This window comes from Lissotriton helveticus, chromosome 7 (assembly GCF_964261635.1).
Source record: "Lissotriton helveticus chromosome 7, aLisHel1.1, whole genome shotgun sequence".
In the NCBI taxonomy this organism is placed as follows: Eukaryota; Metazoa; Chordata; class Amphibia; order Caudata; family Salamandridae; genus Lissotriton; species Lissotriton helveticus.
The window spans coordinates 624,878,925-624,901,976 of record NC_136068.1 but is presented as its reverse complement, the minus strand read 5'-3'; the positions used below and the strand labels follow the sequence as shown (position 1 = coordinate 624,901,976).

Here is a 23,052-nt window from a genome sequence, read left to right as displayed (position 1 = left end):
AAGAGGATGGCACACTTGTCATCTCCTCAAGTTGCTGTTGGCGATACCGGTGCTGTTCCTGGGGTTGTTCTTGATAACCCCCATATTCCTCCTCAGAATCCTCCTCCTGGTACTTGACCTGTAATTGCGAAGGGCTACTGGCAATTCAATACTCATCATCTTCTTCCGAATCTTCCTCTTCCAGCAGGTGAGATGGCAGCAATGGCGAGACCTTGCTCGGAGATGTAACCTCCGGTGTTATAGGTTTTTTCCAAGGCAGCAACCTTTTTTCTGGTGTTTTTTCCCTCGTCGACGTGCCCGTCGACGAGATACCCATCGCCGTCGTCGACCAAGTTGTAGTTACCGTCGACGCTGTCCTCGTCGACGTCCTCGTCGACGCTGCCGTCATCGACACAGTCCTCGTCGACGCCGCCGCCGCTGACACATTCGTCGACGTCCTCGTCGACGGTGAAACCGTCGACTATATCGCCTTCGACGGTGAAATCGTCGACGCTGTTTTCTCACCAGCCTTAACATTATCCTTCTTCGTCGTCGTCGATGGTCCCTTTTTTGTAGACGGTCCCGTCGACGGAGCTGAAACAGTACCCTGCTCCTCAGAAGGCGTAGAAGAAGACCGTTTGATGGTAATCTTGATCTTCTGAGGGGACTGAGGTGGATTTTCCTCCTTTCACCTCACCAGCAGAACCCTTCTTCCCCTTAGTTGAGACTGAAGGGGATTTTGAGGGACTGCGCACTGAAGACCCTGGAGTGGTCTTTTTTGGGGCCTTCTCCGGTCTTTCCCCTGAGGAATGTATCTGAGGAGATCTACTTCTCTTCTGAGATCTCTTAGACGCCACAGATTCCTCCTCACTCTCACTTGAAAGGATTTCCTTCCTGGCTTTGACCTTCTGAAGCCAGATCAGTAGCCTTCCCTCACGATCTCTCAAGGTCTTATTTGAAAAGGTACGACATACCTTACAATCTGCTGCCTTATGGTCTGGCAGAGACAGTAGATGCAGTCCTTGTGAGGGTCATCTGTATAAAGCCTCTTTTTAGAGCAGGTGGAACAAGCTCTAAATAATCCTTTTTTCTCCTTCTCAGACATGGTATATGAAAAACCTCAAATACAAGTCAAAATACTGTAGTAGTAAAGAATTTGAGCAGAGCTCAAAGGAGACTCCCTAGCACAACGTGCGGTAGAAAAATCTGAGGGGCAGAAGGTTCTCTCAGGAGTGTTCTAGAGGGTGAGGAGCTCTGATTGGTTCAGGGAAAAGTTTGGGCCTTTTTTACATAACAAAGGCTATGGGTTGCAAAAGGGAAATGGGCCTAGGCCTCTTTTCAGTTTGCTATACTACTAAGCACTGCTTTTTTATATACCGGAGAATGATTCAGGCATGTGAATCTATTAAAGTTCCAATACTGGAGTAACCTACAATCCACATCTGGACTGAGTGGCTGCAGAGGCTGCCACACAGCAGACATGTTGCTGGACCCCTGGGTGGAGAGCCCCCGCTCTCCTGGGCGTGCAACAATGCACATCCTGGGCGAGGTGCTATGTCTCCTCCTCCTAGATGGAAAGGGGTAAGCTTCAAAGGCATGCCGCCTCTGAGAGCTTCTCCATACCATTTGCTGTACCCAGCAACTGGCCCCCATCCATTCTACCCCGACTCTAGAGGGAAGAACTACATCAGGAAGGGGGGGGGGGGGCAATCTTTGCCAACTCCACCCCTCAGGTGGTGGAGGCGAGGTGAAGCACGACCCCGGGCTCTGGCCATCTTGTAGATGGGGAGCACTGCCCAATCCCAGCTAGGCTCCTGCCCCCCTCCCACAGGAGAGGAGCAGGCTAGGGGGTGTCCTCACCCCAGGAGAGGGACCTATTGGTCCCTGCCCTTGCCCTACCTGTAACACCCCTAAATGTAACATTTGGGGGCTCCCTGAGCCTACCTTCCTCAGATTCAGATACCGAAACAAGAAACAAGAACAAAAAGACCTGCCGTGCAGCTGCTAAGAAGAGGAAGACACCAACTGATTTGGCCCCAACCCTACCGGCCTGTCGACCCACGAACCTGCTCCTGCTAAACCCCGGCGTCTCCAGTGGTCAGCAACCTCAAAAACCCCGGAGGACCTGACTACCTGGGTCTCCCACGAGCAGTGGTACTGCTCAAAGCAAGTAACAAGCCCTGGCATCAGCCCGGAACCACAAACCCTGCACCCTCTGCACCCGCCAAGCCTGGCCTGTGCTGGAGTGAACCAAGACCCTGAGGACATCCCCCCGGCGATTCGGACTCAGAATCCAATGCCCAAGGACCCTCCTCAACGACCCAGACGACGCCTGCAGCCTCAGTACAAAGGACCCCTCTGACCGCGACCAGCAGGGGATAAGATTTCCTGACCTCAAAAGACACCCCTGCACCCGGCGCCCCACAGCCCCCTGTGCCCAACTCCTGGGTGCCTACCTGTCCTCCAAGTTCCCAACTTACCCCTCGAAGTGTTGGTCGCTCCAGAAGATTCACCGTCCCCGAGCCTGCAGCCTTTGTTCCCTTTTCAAGATCCTCATTGGATAACATTGAGCACCCGACGGCTCAAAAGCACCCTGCACCCAGCCGCCCGAGTGCCCCTGGCAGTGCAACCTGTACCCTATTCTACTTCCCCAATTGCCCTGAGCAAGTGACCAGGAGCCCAGCTCCCACAGCCACGTGGCCTTAGCAAGCAGTCACCAACCGAAGGCCCCCTGCCTCTCATTGGATAACATTGGGCCTAACTACCTCTGCACCCGGCCGCCCCTGTGCTGCTGAGGGTGTACTAACTGTACCTACCTGACCCTGGGGGACCCCCGAGTCTATGACCAGGACCTCAACTTAACCAGTCGAGTACTCACCTGGAAACCGATGACTCACTTTCCTGCCATAGGATAACATTGACTGGTTTGACTTGAAAAATCTTCTAAGTGTGAAGTTTTGAAACTTTGAAATATATTCATCTAAAATCAGCCGAATAACGGATTTCGAATTACCCACCTGTGATCAGGAGAGAAGCCAGTACTATACTTTGTAGCCCAATGCTGGACCGCAAAAGTAATCACAACCGTGTTTACTAGTAATCTACATTTCTGCCATAGCAACCCATTGTCTGCTTTTCTATGAAATTTATTCGGTCTACTTTTGAAAACTTTAAATATTCTTTAAAATCATACGAAATACTGAAATGCAATTACCTACCTGTTTTAAGTTAAGACCCCAGTGCTGGTCCCAGGAGACCAGTGCTGGATTACAAAAGTAACGCGATCGTACTTTACCTGCAACCTGAATTTTCTCCTATTGAATAACATTGTCAGATTTACATTGAAAAGTTTCCAAGTGTGAACTTTTAAAACAGCTTAATATTCATGAAAATTCACTACAGTAACAAACGGTTTTGCTAATCTGGTTCAGCTTAGACCCCAGGACTGAATCTAGGATCTGGTCCTGGGACTACTAAAGTAATCTGTATAGTAATCAACTGTACTTACATGTGGAAAACTCATTGAGCTCAATGTTATAGTGTGTTTTAGGATTGTGTTGCTTACTGTCAATACTGTATTAATTGTATGAACAAACTGTATTGCTCCTTTGCAAAGTAATTACATGAGAATACTCATAACGAGAAAAGTATATTTTTTATAACTGTTGGCTCTAAAAACAAAACAACTATATCTGTGGATATAAAAAACAATTGGCCTGGAGTTCAGTCCTTGAGTGTGTGAAACCTTTTGCTGACTGAGTGTGTACAACAAATGCTTTACACTGTCCTCTGGTACTGCCTTACTGCTGGACCAAGCTACCACTTTGGAGAGTAAGGTCAGTTCTGACTTTTACCTCTCTTATACCTCTGGGGTTGGTGGACTCTATACACACTGTACTCCATTCTAGTCCAGTACATATAGAGCCACTTTCTCACAATTATGAAAGCAGGAATCCAACAAGGTTCCATATGCAGAAGTGTTATAAAAAAAACACAAGTCCTCCAACCTAAGACTGCCTCAACCGACAAAAACTCCATATGCTTCCATACCTGGACCTACCGATCACTGCAGTGTCACAAAAACAACATGCTGTTATGTTCCCTTACCAGACTGAAAGCTTTCATTGTCTTCCACTGACTGTTCCGATTCAGAGGATACCGATCCTGGCAAGCTCTCCAATTTTTCCATCGGTAATGCAGAGTACCGCTTCAAAAGCTCAGAAATAGGCATTTCCCCTAACGACAAAAGAGGCATAAGTCAATTGGATTGCAAACTAAGGAGTAAATCAGAAAGAAGAGTATTCACACATTACGTGCAAAAACTCAGTTTCAAGCTAAATTTTCATTCTGGATAAGAGCTACCTTGAATAATTATTCAGTCACTTCTATCCAGACATCTACAAATGGAGCCAGTTTTACTCCTATAATACACTGTGCCACTATTTTCTTCTCGTAACATATCCATAGGAGATCAAATATATATTTTTTAATCCAATTCATGCTCTAGATAATGTCCAAACCGGAACCAGTACAATTACTGTCTTAGACCAGACACAGAAAATATAGACTACTTTACCATGCTCAATACCAACTACAGAGAGTAGGTAAGAAATTGTGACTGTGACCTTCATAAGGTCAGAAAAACTCTGAATGCAGCTTAACATTTGACAACAAAGCCCAGTGATGCTAAAAGTACCTTCCGTTGCCAACTGGTCCAACTCTGCAGCATGATCAGTCTCCTCATCCAACGCCTCTTCTGCTTCAATGGTCTCTTCTTCATCTTCAGCTGTGGACATAGAAAATTAAATCCAATTCAATAAAAGGTCAGTCACAAGAACGTTCACCAACATATACAATTGTGTAGACAAAGGTTTAAGGGAGAGGTAGGAAGTAACTGTCTCTTATTTTACCCCGAATATCAACCTCCCAACAACCAAGGTGCTGTTGAGATCACCAAATTATAGGGCTCGTCCAAAGCACTCTGCGCAATCTATTAGGGATTTATTTATTTCTTTTAAAGGTTTTATATAGCGCTGGTTAGACCCGGAGATATCAGAGCGCTTTACATGAGTATCAGATTATAGTTACAGGTTACATCGTTACAAAGGTTACACAGTTATTAGAGCATGGCAACATAGTTACTTGTAAGGTAGAGAAACAATAAGCACAAATACGTAAGGGGAAAAGCAGGCAAGGGGAGAGATTCAGGGAAGGGGGGTAGGAGCAGGGGAGGTAGACAGATAATGAAGGCGGGAAAGAGGAGGGGAGGGTGAGAGCCAGGATACCATCTATATTTATCTTCATGATGTACTGGTTTATGAAGAAAGGGGTCTGGAGATTCTTCAACACTCTATATCCCATTTCCCCTCAAGATATCACCTGCTTAAATTAACTTCATGGAACGTGACCAGAATTAAAAGTAAACTGTGTCTTCCCCTTCGGGTACAGTTGGTCCAATCTCACGATATATGCATCTTGCAGGAAATATGGCGCTTAACTCCAATGTTTATGCCAGGCTTGTGACAAACCTGTCCGCAACAGCACCTAATAAAAGTCGCTGTAGGAAACTGGCTCTATATATACACACTACACCAAAATGAGGTATAGTGTGTTTAGAGTCCAGGTGACCCCAGAGGTAGGCAGAAGTTAAAGTTAGATAGAACCTTACTCTCTATTTTGTGGTAGAGGGGTCGAGAAGTAAGGCAGTATCAGAGGACAGTGTTGAGCATTTGATGTACACCCGCAGTCAGCAAATGAATTCATACACTCAAGAACTGTACTCTAGGCCAATTGTTTTTGTATAAAAATATATCCCGTTTTATTTTTAAAACCAAGCAAGCCTGGCACAGGTAAACATTAAATACTTTACAGTAATTAATTGCTGAATGTAGAACAGTTTGAAAATGCAATAGGACTTGTACATTGTTTGATTTAAAGGGAATTCAGTAGGTTGCAATACTTAGCAATGCAGTACATTGAAATGAATAGGCTTTTCAGTAAATTAGTTATGTTACTTTTTACATTACTTTTCCGAGTCAGTGTTGGATACCTGGATTCAGCACTGGGACATTTCCTGTAAACAGGTTAGTAAATACGTTTTGGTTATTTGTGCGATTTTTGAAGAATATTTTTAGATTTCATAAATCCACACAAACTTTTTGGAAGAAAATTGTCAATGTTATCCTACGGAGGAAAAACAGGTTATCGGTTCACAGGTAAGTTATCGACTGTGGGAGTTAAGGTTCTGGGGTTAGACTCAGGGGTCCCCGAGGGTCAATGATTGTGAGAAGTTGGCCTGATGTGCAGTGCTCACTATTCTAGTGATCACTATATATCAGTCCAAACAACCCTTATTGATGATTGGTTGTAAGTCAACCTTATAGACCAGCTATCCTAGTAGCATGGATACGAGCAGTCTAAGGCTAAGACTCTAGAGGGCGTGTTAAGCCAGCTGTTTTACCATCACATTACCCCTTGAACACCCAGTGAAAGGACACCACACATGTGTTATGAAAATAAACAGTGTATTTATTAGAATCACAACAACCCTGTACTCTTTATGAGGACAGGGTGCTAGGCACACAACAAAACTCTTACGAAAATACTTAAGTTAGCACGTTATACACAAATGCCCGAGGGGCACGAAAAACCATATACTTTAAAAGTGGAATGCGAATTACTAGCAGGTAAGTAACAGTTCTAATAGGCTTTGGAATCGCTAGGACTGGACTAGGGAATCGTTAGATTACTACTAGGAGACCTAGGGGACTCGGGTGCAGAGTGTGCACTCTCACGCGGGATGCGGGACAAAGTCTATGGAGGCTAGTAAAGGCAAAGTTAGTGTTCACGGGCGAACCCGACCTGGTAGGAAGAAAACGACAGTGGATCCTGACCCTAGGATAGTGAGGCTATGCTGGGACACCGAAGTGCCGAAGTTACCTAGCCCAGGGGCTGCAGCTGCATAGGTCTGGAAAGACGTCGGGGATCTCGTTGCCGGACCAGGAGCCTGGAAGGAAGAAGTTGCTGGCAGGCGACCAGTGAAGAAAAGTTCGATGGATCCAAGCCTGGATCAAGGAAGAAGGAAACCTGAAAGCAGAGGGGACCAAGTTCTTGAATCACTAGCCAGTGATTAAGTGGGCACCAGGATGGCACCGGGCGAAGTCACCGCAGTCAGGTGAGTGGGCGCTGCTGGGCTCTGCAGTCTCTCGGACCAGGAGGCGTTGTCGGCGACCAGGATGGAGGTGCGAGCTGTCCCACGAAGGTTCTTGCTGTCGACGTCGCTGGACCCAGGATTGGGCAACAAGTCTTGGCAAATGCAAGGCCCACGCGGTGGACCTAAAATGGCGTCTTGGGTGGACCAGGAGGGTCCAGGGTACTTCTCCGATGGAGGGAAGCAAGGGCCAGTCTGGAGCAACCAGACCAGCAGCAGAAATGTCGTCGGGCGTCGTCAGGAAGGCCACAAGCCAGCGGGCTAGTAGCCAAACAACGCGGTGAGCAGCAAAAAGCAGAAGGGCCCCACGCAGATCGTGGAGATGCTGGGGGGCTGCTCTTCGGTGCTGGAGCTGCTCAGGGTGGGGGCTTCTCGGACCCCAAAGCACTCACCAGGAATTCACTCGGCGGGCTTGCTGGAAAGAAGTCGTGCAGTCTTGAAGATGGCCGGTCCCTCGAGGTCTCGTCACACCCACGAATCTCAGCGTGACTGATGATGCAGGTAGAGGTCAGAGGTGCCAGGGAAGCCGGTTCTCGTCGAGCTGGGCAGTCGGATTCCGGAGGAAGGACTTGCAGCAGACCGCAGTGTTCTTAGATGGTGCCTGCGGATGCAGGGTGACTACTCCTTAGTCACAAGGGAGAAATCTTAGGAAGAAGTCTTGAGTTCCTTTCGCAGAAAGTAGTTTCAGGATTCAAAGATGATCTGATTTGGAAGGGGGCCAGTCTCTACCTTTATCCTGTAAAAAGGGGCTGGCACGCGACTAAGTCCTGCCCTATGGGTGGGACTAGGAGGGGGGTGGTTACACCCACTTCCTTGGCGGGCTTTTCCCCAGCACAGGGTCTGGAGTGACCCTGGAACTGGTTCCAGCCAGCCTATGCACAGTGAGCACCGGGGTGCCACGTGCAGTCACCTTCCTCTAAAGCCCTGCCTACCTACAATACACAAAACCCTGTCTGGGACGGTGCTGGCACCGCCCCTGGCAGGAAACCCTTTGTCCTTATCTCCTGCTCTGGGAGGACTCCCAGCAGCAGGAGGGCAGACTTGTGTCTCGGTGGCAGCATCCATTTTGTGGATGCTAAGGCTCTGTCTGACTTTAACCGGGGTTAGGGGGTTACATACATGTCGTGTCCCTCTAGAAGGGTGGAATGCTAACCCCGTCGCCAGAATTGGCGAGGGGTTAGTATTCCAATTCGTATGACACCTTACTCGACATGTTTTGATAAAGCGATACCAGAGTTGGCACATAACCGCGAGGATTATAATGCACTTAAGAGTATATGGTATGCGATATCATGGAAACGGCTAAGGGATGGATCCCGAAAGCCGCAGACCGGCTCAGCTCATGCCAGAGCACCATCTCACACGATTCCAAGCACTCTGCCTTCAGGATTGTTAAGGCCTGCCATAGGAGTGACTGATAGGAGATCTGTGTGTCCATTTTAGGGTTAGATATAGGTATACTATATCTAAAGCAAAGGGTGATTACACCACCTTGCCCCAGCTGTCAAGCAGCCAGTTGTGTCAGATTTGGATGGCCAGCCAGGGGTGGCATAATACATGCTGCAGCCCCTGGTAGGCCCTGGGTACACCTATGCCCTGGGTACCTAAGGTACACTGTACAGGGACTGATAAGGTGACTCAGTATCCAATTTAGATATGTACCTAAGGTACATGGAATCCATTTTACAGAGAGAGCAGTAGGCCTGGGGCCCTGAATAGCAGGGCCCCAGGTCAACTAAGTCAAAAAACCAGCAAAACACCAGGCAAAAAGTTGGGGGCAACCATAGTCAGGGATCTACCTTCCTACAATGATGCACTCTTGTTACACCCTCAGTGGCACTAGGGCGGCCTGGTGTAGAGTGTCGAAGCCCAATGTTATCCAATGGGGGCTAGGGGGCCTTCGTTTGGTGGTTGCTGGCAAGCAGGCCACTGGGTTGTGGGAGGAAAGCTCCTAGGTTTTAGGTCATGGGCAAATGGGTAAAGGTGCACCCTCAGCGGCACTGAGGTGGCAGGATGCAGAGTGTTGTTTCAACGTTGGGTGCCCTGTTTCAATGGAGAACCTTAGGTTGGCAAAAACCACTGAAGGCAGGAAGACAAAGGACTATGAGAGGTAAGTTGGGAAGTTAGGGGTTGGTTAGGCACCGTCTGTTTGGCACAAAAGGCTGTGGGGTGTCGGGTGTAGGGGTGCCTTTTGGGTTTGGATCTTACCAGCTCCTGGTCGCAATTCGGGGGGCCTTCTGGATAAAGACTGCAGGTGTCGGCTGCAGGCTTAAGGCGGGTCAGGGTTCGCCGGATCTCAGGTCAGGATCGCCACGGTGACCTCCTCGTGGTGTTTTTCCACTCAAGCTTGGGCCGGGTTCAGCGGGTGCAGAGTGGGCTGGATTCGCAGTCTCCAGCTGCTGCCAGAGGTTGCAGTTGAACAAATCCGGTGTTCACGGGATAACCAGTCTTTGGAAGTGAAGGCAGGCAGGTTCTCCGGGGTTTTTGAGGTTGCTGGCAGCAGGACACACCGGGATTTCACGGGAGAAGGTTCAAGGGGAGACAGGCCTGGAGGGCTGGGGCAAGTCAGTGGGTGTTTTCCTCTTGTTAGCTGGCTGCACAACTGTTCGGTCCTTCTTTTCTTGTCGTTTCTGAATCTGAGGACACAAGGTTCAGGGTGCCTCCTAAATACTAGACTTTGAGGTGTCACAGGTAGGTAGAGGGCAGGGGCCAATGGGTCCCTTCCCTGGGGTGGCAACACCCCCTATTGTGCCACCCTCCAGTGGGAGGGGGACAGGAGCCTGTCCCTGGTTTGTTGGGTCACCCCATCTACAAGATGACAGGGACTCAGAGTTGTGCTTCATCTCACCTCCCCCACCTGAGGTGTGAAGTTGGCAGAGGTGGGCACACCTCTCTCACTCACTTGTTTTTCCCGCCCAAAGTATGGGGCAGAACCAGTGGGGACCAGTTGCTGAAAGCAGTTAGTGGCCTGGGGAAGCTCACAAAGGCAGAAAGCCTTTGAAGCTTCCCCTTCATGAACCCCTGCCCATCCTGGGGAAGGAGACTTGGCAACTCGTACCAGGATGTGCATTATTTCAGGCCCCAGAGATTAGCAGGATCTTGACCCAGGGGTCCAGAAATATGTCTGGTGGTGGCAGCTGAAAGCAGCCACTCAGCCCGGACACTAACAGTAGGTTTAGTTTTCAAGGGCATCTCTAAAATGCCCTCTGCGTGCATTTTTCATTAAATCCCACACTGGCATCAGTGTGGGTTTATTGTGCTGAGAAGTTTCATACCAAACTTCAGTCAGCGTGGAGTTTGAAAACCTAAAGAAATTAAATTGCACTAACAAAAACGCTTTTACTTACCTCTTTGCAGGAAAAGTCTCAGAGTAGTGTCCAGGTATACTACTCGGAGTAAGAAAAATAAACTCAAAAATAACTTAGCTGTAATTTTACTGAAAAGCCCATTCAAGTCTAAGTACTGTTTTTAGAAAGTATTGCATTTCTCTGAAACCATACTGTAAGTCAAAACAAAGTGCATATACTATTACAAATCCAAACTGTAGTACAACTGTATATTTACTTCAAAGTACTTATCACTTATCAGTGCCAGGCTTGCTTGGTTCTAGAAAATAAAATAACAAAAGGAATATGCTACTTACCAGTATGCATCTGTTCTTGGCATGTAGGGCTAATGATATTCATATCTGTGCATGGATCGCCGCCTAGTGTTGGGTCCGGATGATTGCACATTGTTGTCCTGGAAGAGTCTAAGTATCACGAGATAGGTGGCTCCTCCCCTGGACTACAGTGCGCATGGGCATCCTCTCCATCCTCAGATTGTTTTTCGCCAGTATGGCAGAGATGGGGTATGATACAGTAAGTGATGTCCATGCTAGAGATTAATTCGGAGTGCTACAGCTGCGACAGGCACCGGGGAGGAGGGCGGGCGATATGAATATCAGCAGCCCTACATGCCAAGAACAGATGCATACTGGTAAGTAGCATATTCCGTTCGAGGCATGTGGGCTGCTGAATTCATATCTGTGCATAGGATGTATAGCAGTCTCCCCCTTAGCAGTGGCTACCTGTGCCAGCTGCAGCAGTCTGAAAAAGAGTCTTGAGAACAGCCTGTCCTACAGCTGCTTGCTGTTTGGAGTGTACATCTACACAGTAGTGTTTGGTAAATGTATGTATGGTAGACCATGTGACTGCTCTACAAATTTCTTCTAGAGGAATGTTTCCTAGGAAACCCATGGATGCCCCTAACTTGCGTGTTGAATGCGCTCTTGGGGGAACTGTTAATGTGCGCTTAGCTTTCTGATAACAAATTTGTATGCACTTAACAATCCATCTGGCTATACCTGATTTTGAAATGGGGTTGCCTTTATGCTTTGTTGAAAAGGCAACAAACAGTTGTTTTGTTTTTCTGAAATGTTTTGTCCTGTCTATATAGTACAGGAGAGCTCTCTTAACGCCAAGGGTATGTAGAGCTCTTTCTGCGACTGAATCTGGATTTGGGAAGAACACTGGCAGTTCTATTGTCTGATTGATGTGAAACTGGGATACCACCTTCGGCATAAATTTAGGGTTTGTACGCAGCACTACCCTATTTGCGTGAATTTGGATGAATGGCTCTTGGATAGTTAGTGCTTGCAGTTCACTAACTCTTCTAAGTGATGTAATGGCTACTAAAAAGCCAATTTCCACATAAGGAATTGTATCTCGCACGAGTGTAGAGGTTCAAAAGGTGGTCCCATCAGTCTGGTTAGAACCACGTTCAGGTTCCAGACAGGTGAAGGTGGGTGTCTTGGAGGAATCACTCGTTTGAGTCCCTCCATGAAAGCTTTATTAGCAGGTACTCTGAAGAGTGAAAGGGGTTGCCTGTTTTGAAGATAAGCTGCTACCGCAGCTAAATGTATACGTATGGAACTGTAGGCTAAATTGCGTCTGTGTAAATGTAACAGATAGCATATGATGTTTTGAGTTGATGCATCTAGCGGATTTACGTCATTATTGTTACAATAAATGACAAACCGTTTCCACTTTGCCGCATAGCATGCTCTGGTTGTAGGTTTCCTTGCCTCCTTGATAATATTCATGCAGTCAGGGGGCAAGTTTAGGTAACCAAACTCTATGACTTCAGGAGCCAGATCGCAAGGTTTAACTGCTGCGGATTTGGGTGCTGAATGTCTCCATGGCTCTGCGTTAAAAGACTGGGTGTTAATCGCAGCCTTTGATGAGGCACCACGGAAAGTTCTAGGAACGTGGTGTACCATGGATGCCTCGCCCACGTTGGAGCAACTAGGATGAGAGTCATTGAGTGTTGTCTTCGCTTGCGTGCCACTAATGGTATGAGCGGGGCTGGTGGAAAAGCGTACGCAAATCTGCCTGACCAGTTCATCCATATTGCATTGCCCTGAGACTGCGGGTGTGGAAACCTGGCGGCGAAGCTTTGGCATTTTGCATTTTCCCTTGTGGCGAACAGGTCTATATCTGGGCGACCCCACTGCTGGAAGTACGGGTGCAGCACTGAGGGGTGTATCTCCCACTCGTGCATCTTGTGGCTGTGTCTGCTGAGCAGATCCGCCATCTGGTTGCCCCTGCCTGGGAGGTGTTCCGCCATGAGGAATATGTTCCTCTGAATGGCCCACTTCCACATGCTTTGCGCTAAATGTGACAACTGTGGAGAGTGTGTCCCTCCCTGCTTCTGTATGTAGTACATGGCATGTTGTCCGTGCGGATCAACACGACTTTGTTGCACAAATGAACTTTGAACGCCTTCATTGCTAGAAAGATTGCCACCAGTTCCAGCAGGTTGATGTGCATCTTCTTTTGCTGTGTCGTCCATAGTCCCTGCACTGTGTAATGGAGGACATGCGCTCCCCAACCCAGGAGAGATGCGTCCGTCGTCAGCACTATTTGTGGTACAGGCTCTTGGAATGGTCGTCCCTTGCGAAGGTTTTGTGGGTTCCACCAATGCAGAGAGTTGTATGCGCGACCGGTCACCAACACTAGGTCTGTTAATTTTCCTTGAGCCTGGTTCCACTGCCGTGCGAAGCATTTCTGAAGCGGACGCATGTGTAGTCTCGCATGAGGGACTATGAAGATGCAGGAGGCCATCGTGCCTATCAACTGCATAAACACCCTTGCCGTGAGCGAGTGTTGGGGTCTGAATTCCCGAATGAGTAATTGAATGCTGTTGATTCTTGCTGAGTTTGGCTGCGCTTTTGCTGCCAGAGTGTTTATTGTTGCTCCCAGGTACTGTTGTACGTGGGCGGGCAGAAGATGAGACTTTGGGTAGTTTAATGAGAACCCGATGCTGTGTAGGAGGTGAATAGTGCGGGACATGTGGCTGGCACACTGCTGGGCTGACTTTGCTTGGATATGCCAGTCGTCTAGATAGGGATAAACGTGAACATGGTTTCTCCTTAGGTGCGCAGCTACTGTCGCTAGGCACTTGGTAAACACCGTGGGGGCTGTTGTCACCCCGAAAGGCAGGACCTTGAACTGGTAGTGCTGATTTTGTATGGTAAACCTGAGATATTTCCTGTGTGCTGAATGGATAGGTATGTGGAAATATGCGTCTTTTAGGTCTAGTGTTGCGAGGAAATCTCCCTGACTGAGCAATGGTAGAACCTGCTGTAGAGTGAGCATGTGAAAATGTTCTGACAAAATGTATTGGTTGAGGGGCCTGAGGTCCAGTATGGGCTTGAGAGACCCGTCCTTTTTGGGGATTAAGAAGTACAGCGAGTATACCCCTGTACCCTGTTGCTGAAGAGGTATGAGTTCTATGGCCCCTTTTTGCAGCATGCTGATGTCTTCTTGCTGCAACAAGTGTATGTGCTCTGCGGACATAGGACGGTGTCTTGGGGGTATGTTGGGTGGAGTGGAGGTTAGCTCAAGACAATAGCTGAACTGGATAAGTTGTCTCACCCACCTGTCTGTGGTAATGCTTTCCCAGACTGGCAGGAACTGTTGTAATCGTCCCCCGACCGGTGTTACATGGTCTGGGGGCAGTGACAAGGCGTCACTGTTTAGTATTGGCAGAGGATCTGGAGTTGTTATTCCCTCGTCCTCTGCCTTTGTTGCTGTTGCCACGGTATCCACCTCTTGTGTTTTTAGTATAGGTGGTTTGTGTGTTCCCTTTATTGTATGGAGTCTGCTGGGATGCCTGGCCTCGTGCAGCTCCTCTGTTACCGGAGCGACGAAAGAAGCCTCCTCTGAACTGGTGTGACTGCAAGGCACCTATAGACTTGGCTGTCAGTGTCCTTTTTAATCTTCTCTAAAATTGTGTCCAGATCGGGACCAAACAAATAATCAGGGTTCACAGGCTGATTTATTAATGTGGTTTGAATCTCAGGTTTGAACCCCGAAATGCGTAACCAAGCATGTCTCCTGAGCATGACACTTGTATTGATGGTCCTGGCTGCGGTGTCTGCTGCGTCTAGCGCACATTTAATAGATGCGTTAGATATGAGTTTACCCTCTTGTATCAGTGTCTCTGCTCCCTCTTTGTAGGCATCAGGCAAATGTTGTAGCAGTTGCTCTAGTGTGTCATAATGAGCCCTATCATATCTGGCTAATAGCGCTTGTGTATTAGAAATTCTCCAAATATTAGCTGCTTGTGCAGTTACCCTTTTTCCAGAAGCTTCCAATATCTTGGACTCCTTGTCTGGAGGAGGAGCATTACCAGTTGTTTGTGAGTTGGCATGCTTACGAGCATTTGATACCACCAAAGAGTCTAATGGCAGCTGTCCCTTAATATAGGTAGGGTCCACAGGTGCCTGCCTGTATTTCCTTTCGATTCTGGGGTTAAGAACCCTTGCTCTTGTGGTTTCCTGCGTGTTTAAGGACACCTTTCAACATTGGCAATGTTTTGACTGATTTCTCGGAAGTGGAAAAAGTGTCAAAGAGAAAGTCTTCTTCAATTGGGTAGGCATGCATTTCTACATCATGATTGTGTGCTGCCCTTTCTATTCATGCGTTAAACGGAGCCGTATCCTCTGTTGGCGAAGTCTTGACAGGATAAGAAGGAGTGTCAGGAATAGTTTGTGACTCCCCCGGGTCGACCGGGTCTGTCCAGGCTGGAGTTTGGTCATCCTGATTCGTGTCCACAGGGTAATTAAATTCTTCATTGTAGTCATACTCCACATCCTCATCATTGCGTGTGGGCGAGTATGCAGAGGTGTCTTGGCCATGGTAACTTATAGGCTCAAAAAGGACAGGTGATGTGGAAGAATCCTTTTTCTTTTTGAGTGGAATTGTATATGTCTCAAGAGGATTTTCTGACCTGATCTTCCTCTGATAAATTGTGAGTCTGCCTGTGTCGGAGTCGATATGTAGTTTAGCCTGTTCGTCATAGGAGGGCTCTTGGTACACTACGTCCTCTTCCAGAGAATGACTCCTTTTCCCCAGTGACACCTTTTTGGACGTTTCGATCCCTGTCTTTGGATCGAGCGCCTTAGGCCGTGCCGTCAGGGGCAGTCCGAATTTTATCGGTGGCGTTGCATGTGTCGACTGACTGACCTTTTTCGGGGCTGGCGTCGGCATCGGTCTTACCGACTTTGTCTTTTCGCCAATAAGTGATTGGCCTTGCGTTGACTTAGGCGCCTGTTGTGTCGTAGGCGCCGCCTTTTGCCTCGACGTGGTCCTTCGAGCCGGTCTTGAACTTCTGCTCGAGGCCTTTAAGGAACTGTGGCCTGTCGACTCGTTGCTTCGGATCGAGACCCGTCCGAGACTCGAGTCCCTTGTTTGTGTCGCTGTCCGTCGACATCGATCTCGTGGGCTCGACGTGCCTGGTTTTGGATACGGACTTCAGCGTACCGATCTTCGGGTCGACACTCTTTATTTGTAACCCCACAGGGTTGTCGACACCCTTTCTCTTTTCTAACCCGATGGATCCGCACTCTTCGATCCGAAGACTGTCTCTAGCAGTTTCGGTTTCGTTTTTGACTCCACGGCTTTCGGTTTCGATTTACCCAGTGACTGGGAACGTTCGACAGATGGCACGCGTGATAAATTCTTAGCAGGGCCGAGACGCGGGGCTATAGAATGTTCGGTATGATCTTGGCTAAGGCCTGTTGGCGATGCCTCAACCTAAGCCCTTGGAAGTCTTTCCGTTCCGTACCAGGCCTCGTATTCACTGTTGGGCCTGCTTCATCGCTTGAGTCGTCATCGACGGCTCCGATGGCCGATGCGTTGTCCCTTACCTCGACGACGTTTTCATTCTCGACGCTTCCTTCCTCGTCCTCATAATAGTTGGAGTCATGCTCCGAACCGGGATATGACCGCTGTTCTGGATCCTCAGTCTCGACGACCTCGTCGTCTTCTTCACCGAAGATATTCACCGGGTGGGGCGCTGGCCTCGTCATCGTCTACCGTGCTTCTCGTCGAAGTCTAAGCGTCTCCTTTGATCTGAATCGAGCACAAGCTAGGCAGTTGGCCTCATTGTGCTCTGGAGATAGACACTTGTTACACACCGGGTGTACATCGATGTGTGGGTACTTAGAGTTACAAAGGGGGCATCGCTTGAACGGGCTTCGTTCCATCGACGATCGGGGCTCTGGTGTCGAAAAGGCCACGCGGCTCTCTTCAACGTCCTGCTCGAAAAGAACTGGAACAAGTACTCGGCACCGACCGAAATAACAATACCGACGACCCCGAAGGCCTTTTGGCCTTTAGAAAAAAGTTTCCGAACTTGAGTAAAGAAAGTACATCCGAACCCAATGGCGGAAAAAAACAATCTGAGGATGGAGAGGATGCCCATGCGCACTGTAGTCCAGGGGAGGAGCCACCTATCTCGTGATACTTCGAAGACTCTTCCAGGACAACAATGTGCAATCATCCGGACCCAACACTAGGCGGCGATCTATGCACAGATATGAATTCAGCAGCCCACATGCCTCGAACAGAATATTTTTTATAAAAAAAAAATTGGTCTGAAGTTCAGTGCGAGTGTGTGAATTCATTTGCTGAATGTGTACAACACTGTCCTCTGATACTGCCTTACTCCTCGACCACACTACCACAAACAGAGAGTGAGGTGCTATCCAACTTTACAGCTGCCTACCTTTGTGGTTCTACTGGACTCTGTGCACCCTATACCTCACTTTGGTATAATATATACAGAGCCAGTTTCCTAGATTGGTGGATCAGCGGTGGGATATACAACTTTGCATTTGTTGGACTACTTGGTTACCACCTGATCACACAACAGAATTCTTAAATAGTCTTTAGAATTCTGATTTTTTTCAAATTGGCAATGTTTTTTGCAAATTACACAAAGTAATGTTAAGGCTTGGTTAAGTCCCTGTAGAATTTTAGAAAAATTTAAAAAGTCACTTTAACTAGGGATAGAGGGGTTAGAATTTTTTTTTACCCAATGTCTCAAAACAAGAACCCAGCTGTTAGTGAGAATAACCATAACGACAGAGGACATGGTTGAAGAGCTTGACCTCACCCCTTATCTTCACTTGTCTTTCAAGGAGGTAAGGACCCAATGCAAAATTAAAAACATAACCACTCCACCACACAAAAGCTGCAGGAGCTGTTGGCTGGGTATGCGAAGGACCACTCGTCAGAAAATAGAGAAGACCAGTCAGATGAGGAAGGAGGGGATGGGAATGACCTGGTAGATCAACCCCCTTCACTTCCTAGGGCAAATAGGGTCCAAGTGTTGTGTAACATTTTAGGACCCTATTGTAAATTTTCCGATCCATAACCTTATATAGGTATAAATCACCATATCCTTATATAGGCATAAGAATCATAACCATATTTAGACATAGCTCATGCAGTCCAAATATGGCAGGGCTACTTCCACTAGTTCCGAATACCTACAACGATTTCTTGGAAAACTCTGCTTCAGCTGCTAGGGACTTCCCCTTGCTCGAATACTGACTTGTCCAAGAACACATGGAGTTTTCAAAGAGCTGAGACTCTTTGATGTCATTATTATGTCCACCTTTACATCAATCTCGGCACCTTCAAGTTATAAATATGCCCACACTTGCCATAGCAAACACAAGGTGGTTTGGAACAGTTCGACTACTTGCCCAACGCGCCCTGCTACTGCAAGTGCCGACGGAAGCAGACCCTCCAGCAGACGCACAGAGAGACGCTGTCTTTTCTCCTGCCGAGAAATCCAGCTCCAGTGTTTCCAAGCTATCCTTGCGGGATGTTGGGAAATCGAGTCCTGAGCCTGACCTTCTTCGTTCCAAATCAAGGTACGGAGCTGATTAGACCCTAAGAGAAATCTTAAACAGATTCTTGGCAAATAATACTACATTTATGCTACACCTCACTTACTTCTTCCCTCGTACTAAGCTTAGGTCAGGTACACCGGGGTAGGTGTATTTTAGAAGCACCAGTTGAGTACTTTTAGCTCTGTTATTTATGTATGTATTTATCTATGATTTAGGAACCATAAGATGCTCTTATAGTATTTTATTTTACTCTTTCTACTGCATGCATTATATCTTACAACCAGTTTTACGATTGTAGCAGTTCATTTCTTATGCTTGAGAAAGAAGACTGTTCAATAAATCCTTTTATTGAAAACGCCCTTCTATCTATTTCTCTGCACCTCTGGTGAAACGAAGCATGCACGATTGGCTGAGTGAAATATCTATTGTTTCCACGACTCTGAAGATCAGTTTTATCTTGGGGAAACAAAGTTGTCATGTTTATGCAGTCAGAAACTAAATCCCTTCTTGTGAATTCAAGAAAGTTCCTAATGACCTCTGAGCTAGATGGCACTCACAATAAAGTCTAATATACTTCAATAGAGACCTAGTAGACATAAGTCCTACGTCACATCTATAGGATATATTATCCCAATACGCAGAGCCTATTGGGAATATAGGAACTACACTACACAAGTACCCTCGACTCCAAGTTGTAGGAGAGTGGGGTCTGCAATCCCATGGCCACCCCAGATTTTTTGCTTTTTGCTTCACTGATTGACGACTTTCCCTGGCTGTGGGCCTGCCAATCAGACCCACAGCCTAGCTGTTCTCGCTCTAAAAACACAACCATGTACCCTAGGTGCATTTACCAATTGGTACTGGGCCACCTTATCAGTCCCTGTACAGTATACCTTAGGTATCCAGGGCATAGGTGTACCCAGGGCCTACCAGGGGCTGAAGCATGCATTATGCCACCCCTGGCTGGCCATCTAAACAGACACAACTGGCTGCACGACAGCTGGGGCAAGGTGGTGTAATCACCCTTTGCTTTAGATATAGTCCCCTATATCTAAACCTAAAATGGACACATATATTCCTATCAGTCACTCCTAGAGAAGGCCTTATCAATCCTGAAGGCAGAGTGCTTGGAATTATGTGAGATGGTGCTCTGGCATGAGCTGAGCCCGTTTGCAGCTTGCGGAACCAAGTCCTAATAGCTGTTCCATGATAACGCTATACCATATACTCTTAAGTGCATTATAATCCTCGCGGTTAAATGCTAACTCTGGTATAACATTATCAAAACATGTCGAGTAAGGTGTCATACGAATTGGAATACTACCCCCTCGCCAATTCTGGCGACGGGGGTAGCATTCCACCCTTCTAGAGGGACACAACATGTATGTAACTGTGAACCCCGGTTAAAGTTAACTCGAGCCTCAGCATCACAAAATGGATGCTGCCACCACAGACACAAGTCTGACCTCCTGATGCTGGGAGTCCTTCCAGCGAGGGAGGCTTAGACAAAGGGTTTCCTGCCTTGGGAGGTGCTAGCACCACCCCAGACAGGATTTTGTGTATTAGGTAGGCCAAGGCTGAAAGGAATGAGACATGCCTGGGGCACACAAGGTGCCCTGTGCATACACCGGTTCCAACCAGTTGCTGGGTCACTCCAGCCCCAGCTCTGGCGGGAAACCGGACAAAGGATAGGGGGTGTAACCACCCCCCTTCCTGGTCCCACCCAGGGGAGGGACCTAGTCGTAGTGCAGCCCCCTTTAGCTGAATAAAGGTAGGAGCTGGTCCCATTCCCAGTTAGATTAATCTTGACAACTTCCACGAAGAAACTCTTGACCTTCGACCTCCTGAACATCAGAAGACTGAAGAATCTCCCCTAAGGTCAGGGAGTGACCATCCTGCTTCGCAGGCACCATCAAGTTCCTGTGCGGTTTGCTGCAAGTCCTTCCTTCCCGGAACCTGACGACCCAGCTCAACGAGACCCGGACCTCCAGACCCCTCTGACCTCTACCCACATCCACAGCACAGCTGGGACCCGTGGGTGCGACAAGCAACGTGGAGACGGCCATCTTGAAGAAACCTGCCCAGTGCTTCCAGCACGACCACCGAGGGACCCTCGAGTAAGTGCATCGGGGACTGAGAAGCCCCACACCGACACAGCACCTGCAACCAAGACCAGCCCCCCAGCCTCCACGAGATCTGCGTGGGGCCCTTTTGCCTGGTTGCTGCTTTTCCTGTTGTCTGGTCACTTGCCGGCTGGCTCGTGACCTCTGAGACGACGACCCGAAGATTTCAACACTGCTAGTCTGGTCCCCCAGACTGGCCCTTGCTTCCTTGTGAAAGAGAAGCACCCCGGACCCTCCTGGTCCGCACCAGACGCCATCTTTGTTCCACGGTGTGGCTTGCACTAGCCAAGGCCTGTTGACCAGATCGACAATCCAACACCGCCATCAGCAGCAGACTACGTGGGACAGCTCGTGCCTCCAGCCTGGTCGTAAAGAACAGCTCCTGGTCCGCGTAGCTACAGAGAGAAGCGACCCTTCCTTCCCCTGAACGCGGCGACAGCATCTGGTTCCCTCCTGGTTCCAGCACCATCACTGGCTAGTGACCAAGACTCTGTCCCCTTCCCTTTCAGGACTTCTCCTTCCTAGTTCCATCCTTGGAACCACCGGACTCCTCCATCTGGCTGCCTGCCAGCAACTCTGTTTCAGGCATCACCGGGATCAACGCAGCGAACCCGACACCACTTCAGCCCTATGCACCCGCAGCCTGTGAGTTAGGTAACTAAAGCTTCTAGGTGCTGAAGTCAGTGTTCACTATCCTAGTGTCCAGGTCCACTGTTTTCCCTCCATCCAGCCGGGTTCGTCCGGAATCCGTAACATTGTAAACTGTAGCATCCATAGACGTTGGTACGCATCCCGCGTGAGAGTTTCCACTCTGCACGTGAGTCCCGTGGGCCTCCTGCTCCTTACTTACCTAGTTCGTAGCGTAGTCCCAGCGATCCTCCAGTCTCTGGATCTCCTTACAGTACTTTCCTTCCTCGCATTCCATTGTTTCTAGTATATGGTTTGCCGTGCTCCTAAGGCTCACGTGTAAATATTGTGCTAACTCGTATTTTCTTCTTAGTATTGTCATGTGCTTAGCCCTCTGACCTCATAAAGAGTTCAGAGGTGTTGTTATTAATAAATATATTGTTTATTTTCATAACCTGTGTGGTGTCCTTTCATCTGGTATTCAAGGGGTTATATTGTGGTAAAACAGCTGGCTTCACATGCCAAAAGAGTTTAGCCTAAGACTGCTTTGTCCATGCTACCATTAGGATAGCTGGTCTATAAGGTTGACTTACAACCAATCACCATAAGGGTTGTTTGGACTGATACAAGGTGATCACTAGAACTAGTGAGCATCACATATCAGGCCAACTTCTCACACAAGTATCAACCTTGAAGTACCTAGATGCCACACAGGAGGGTCAGGCACCACTAAGGACATTGAGGAAAGCCTCAATGAGGAAGCCATCCTGCTATTTAGGCTGACCAAAAGATTAGACCTAGAGAATAGACTCCTTGCTGTAGAAAAAAAAATAGCAGAGTTGGGCCAAGGACCCATCAATGGTGGCAGCAATATACTAAATAAGGATAAAAAGCAATCTTATGATCCTAAATTCCCCAAAGGGATTGTCCCAAAATATGAAGAGAGTGATGATATCACAAAATGGTTCACAGCCTTTGAGAGGGCCTGTGGAGCCAGAAGAGTTAAGAAAACTCACCGGAGGGCACTCCTTTGGCAACGTACTTGTGATCCTTAGTGGAGCAGATGCTGGATTTAGTTAAGACACTAGATGGCAGGTTGACTGGAAGCAAAGTGCAAGATTATGATGGTCTATATAATTTGTTTATGAAAGAACGCATTAAGTAAATGCACTCATGAAAAGTTGCATCAGTATGCGGTAGACCTAGGTCCAATGTCTCCCCAAACATTGGGAAAGAAGGCAGACCATTGGGTCAAGACAAGGGTAACCAGGACGTCCACTGGGGGGTGACCAAAAGAAAGGGGTTACAAAACCTCCCCAGAGGAAAGACAGGGAACCTCAAAGACCAAAGTAAGGAGTCCCAGATAGCCCCTCAAAAACCTGACCATGGTGAGGGTCCAAAGACACCTTGTGGGAAAGTGCCCTCTTTCTTGCATGGTAAGCCCCCACTTTTTGCTGAATTATTGATGTTCTCTGACTGAGTGTGCCCTGGGCTCCTGCTAATCAGGTACCCAGGGCCTATGTTCCTTCCCTAAAACTCCATTGAAGCCTAACACCCAATTGGCATCTCTGGCCACATGTCAGCCCCTGGTAAATGGTACCGCAGGAACCCAGGGCACCGTGACCACAGAGGGCCTCTAAGGGCTGCAGCACTTATTGTGCCACCCTTAGAGGCACTGTACCCTGACACACACACACACACACACACACACACACACACACACACACACACACTGCCTTTGCAGGCTGCGTGTCCTGGTGCAGAACAAAGTGAAGAGTAGACATGGCACACATCCCGGTGTGCCATGCCCACAAACCACTGCCCTGGCATACATCAGTCACCCCTCTAGCTGGACGCCCTATGCCAGAGGTGAGGGTAAAGGTGCATGAGCCCTGTACCCCTACAGTACACAGGTCCATTCCTGG

At 48.2% G+C, this 23,052-nt stretch overlaps 1 protein-coding gene across 4 annotated transcripts in view; it reads right to left on the bottom strand.

The window, feature by feature from the left end:
* The window catches only part of SRCAP (Snf2 related CREBBP activator protein), a 1,816,344-nt gene that overhangs the window by 1,303,984 nt on the left and 489,308 nt on the right, over positions 1-23,052 (bottom strand). For all 4 annotated transcript variants that reach the window (XM_078652845.1, XM_078652844.1, XM_078652847.1 and 1 more), the window contains 2 exons: positions 4,676-4,765; positions 4,087-4,215 (listed from right to left, as the gene is read on the bottom strand). In XM_078652845.1, the coding sequence (XP_078508971.1) occupies positions 4,087-4,215; positions 4,676-4,765 (219 nt within the window). The remainder of the gene's footprint in view (positions 1-4,086; positions 4,216-4,675; positions 4,766-23,052) is intronic.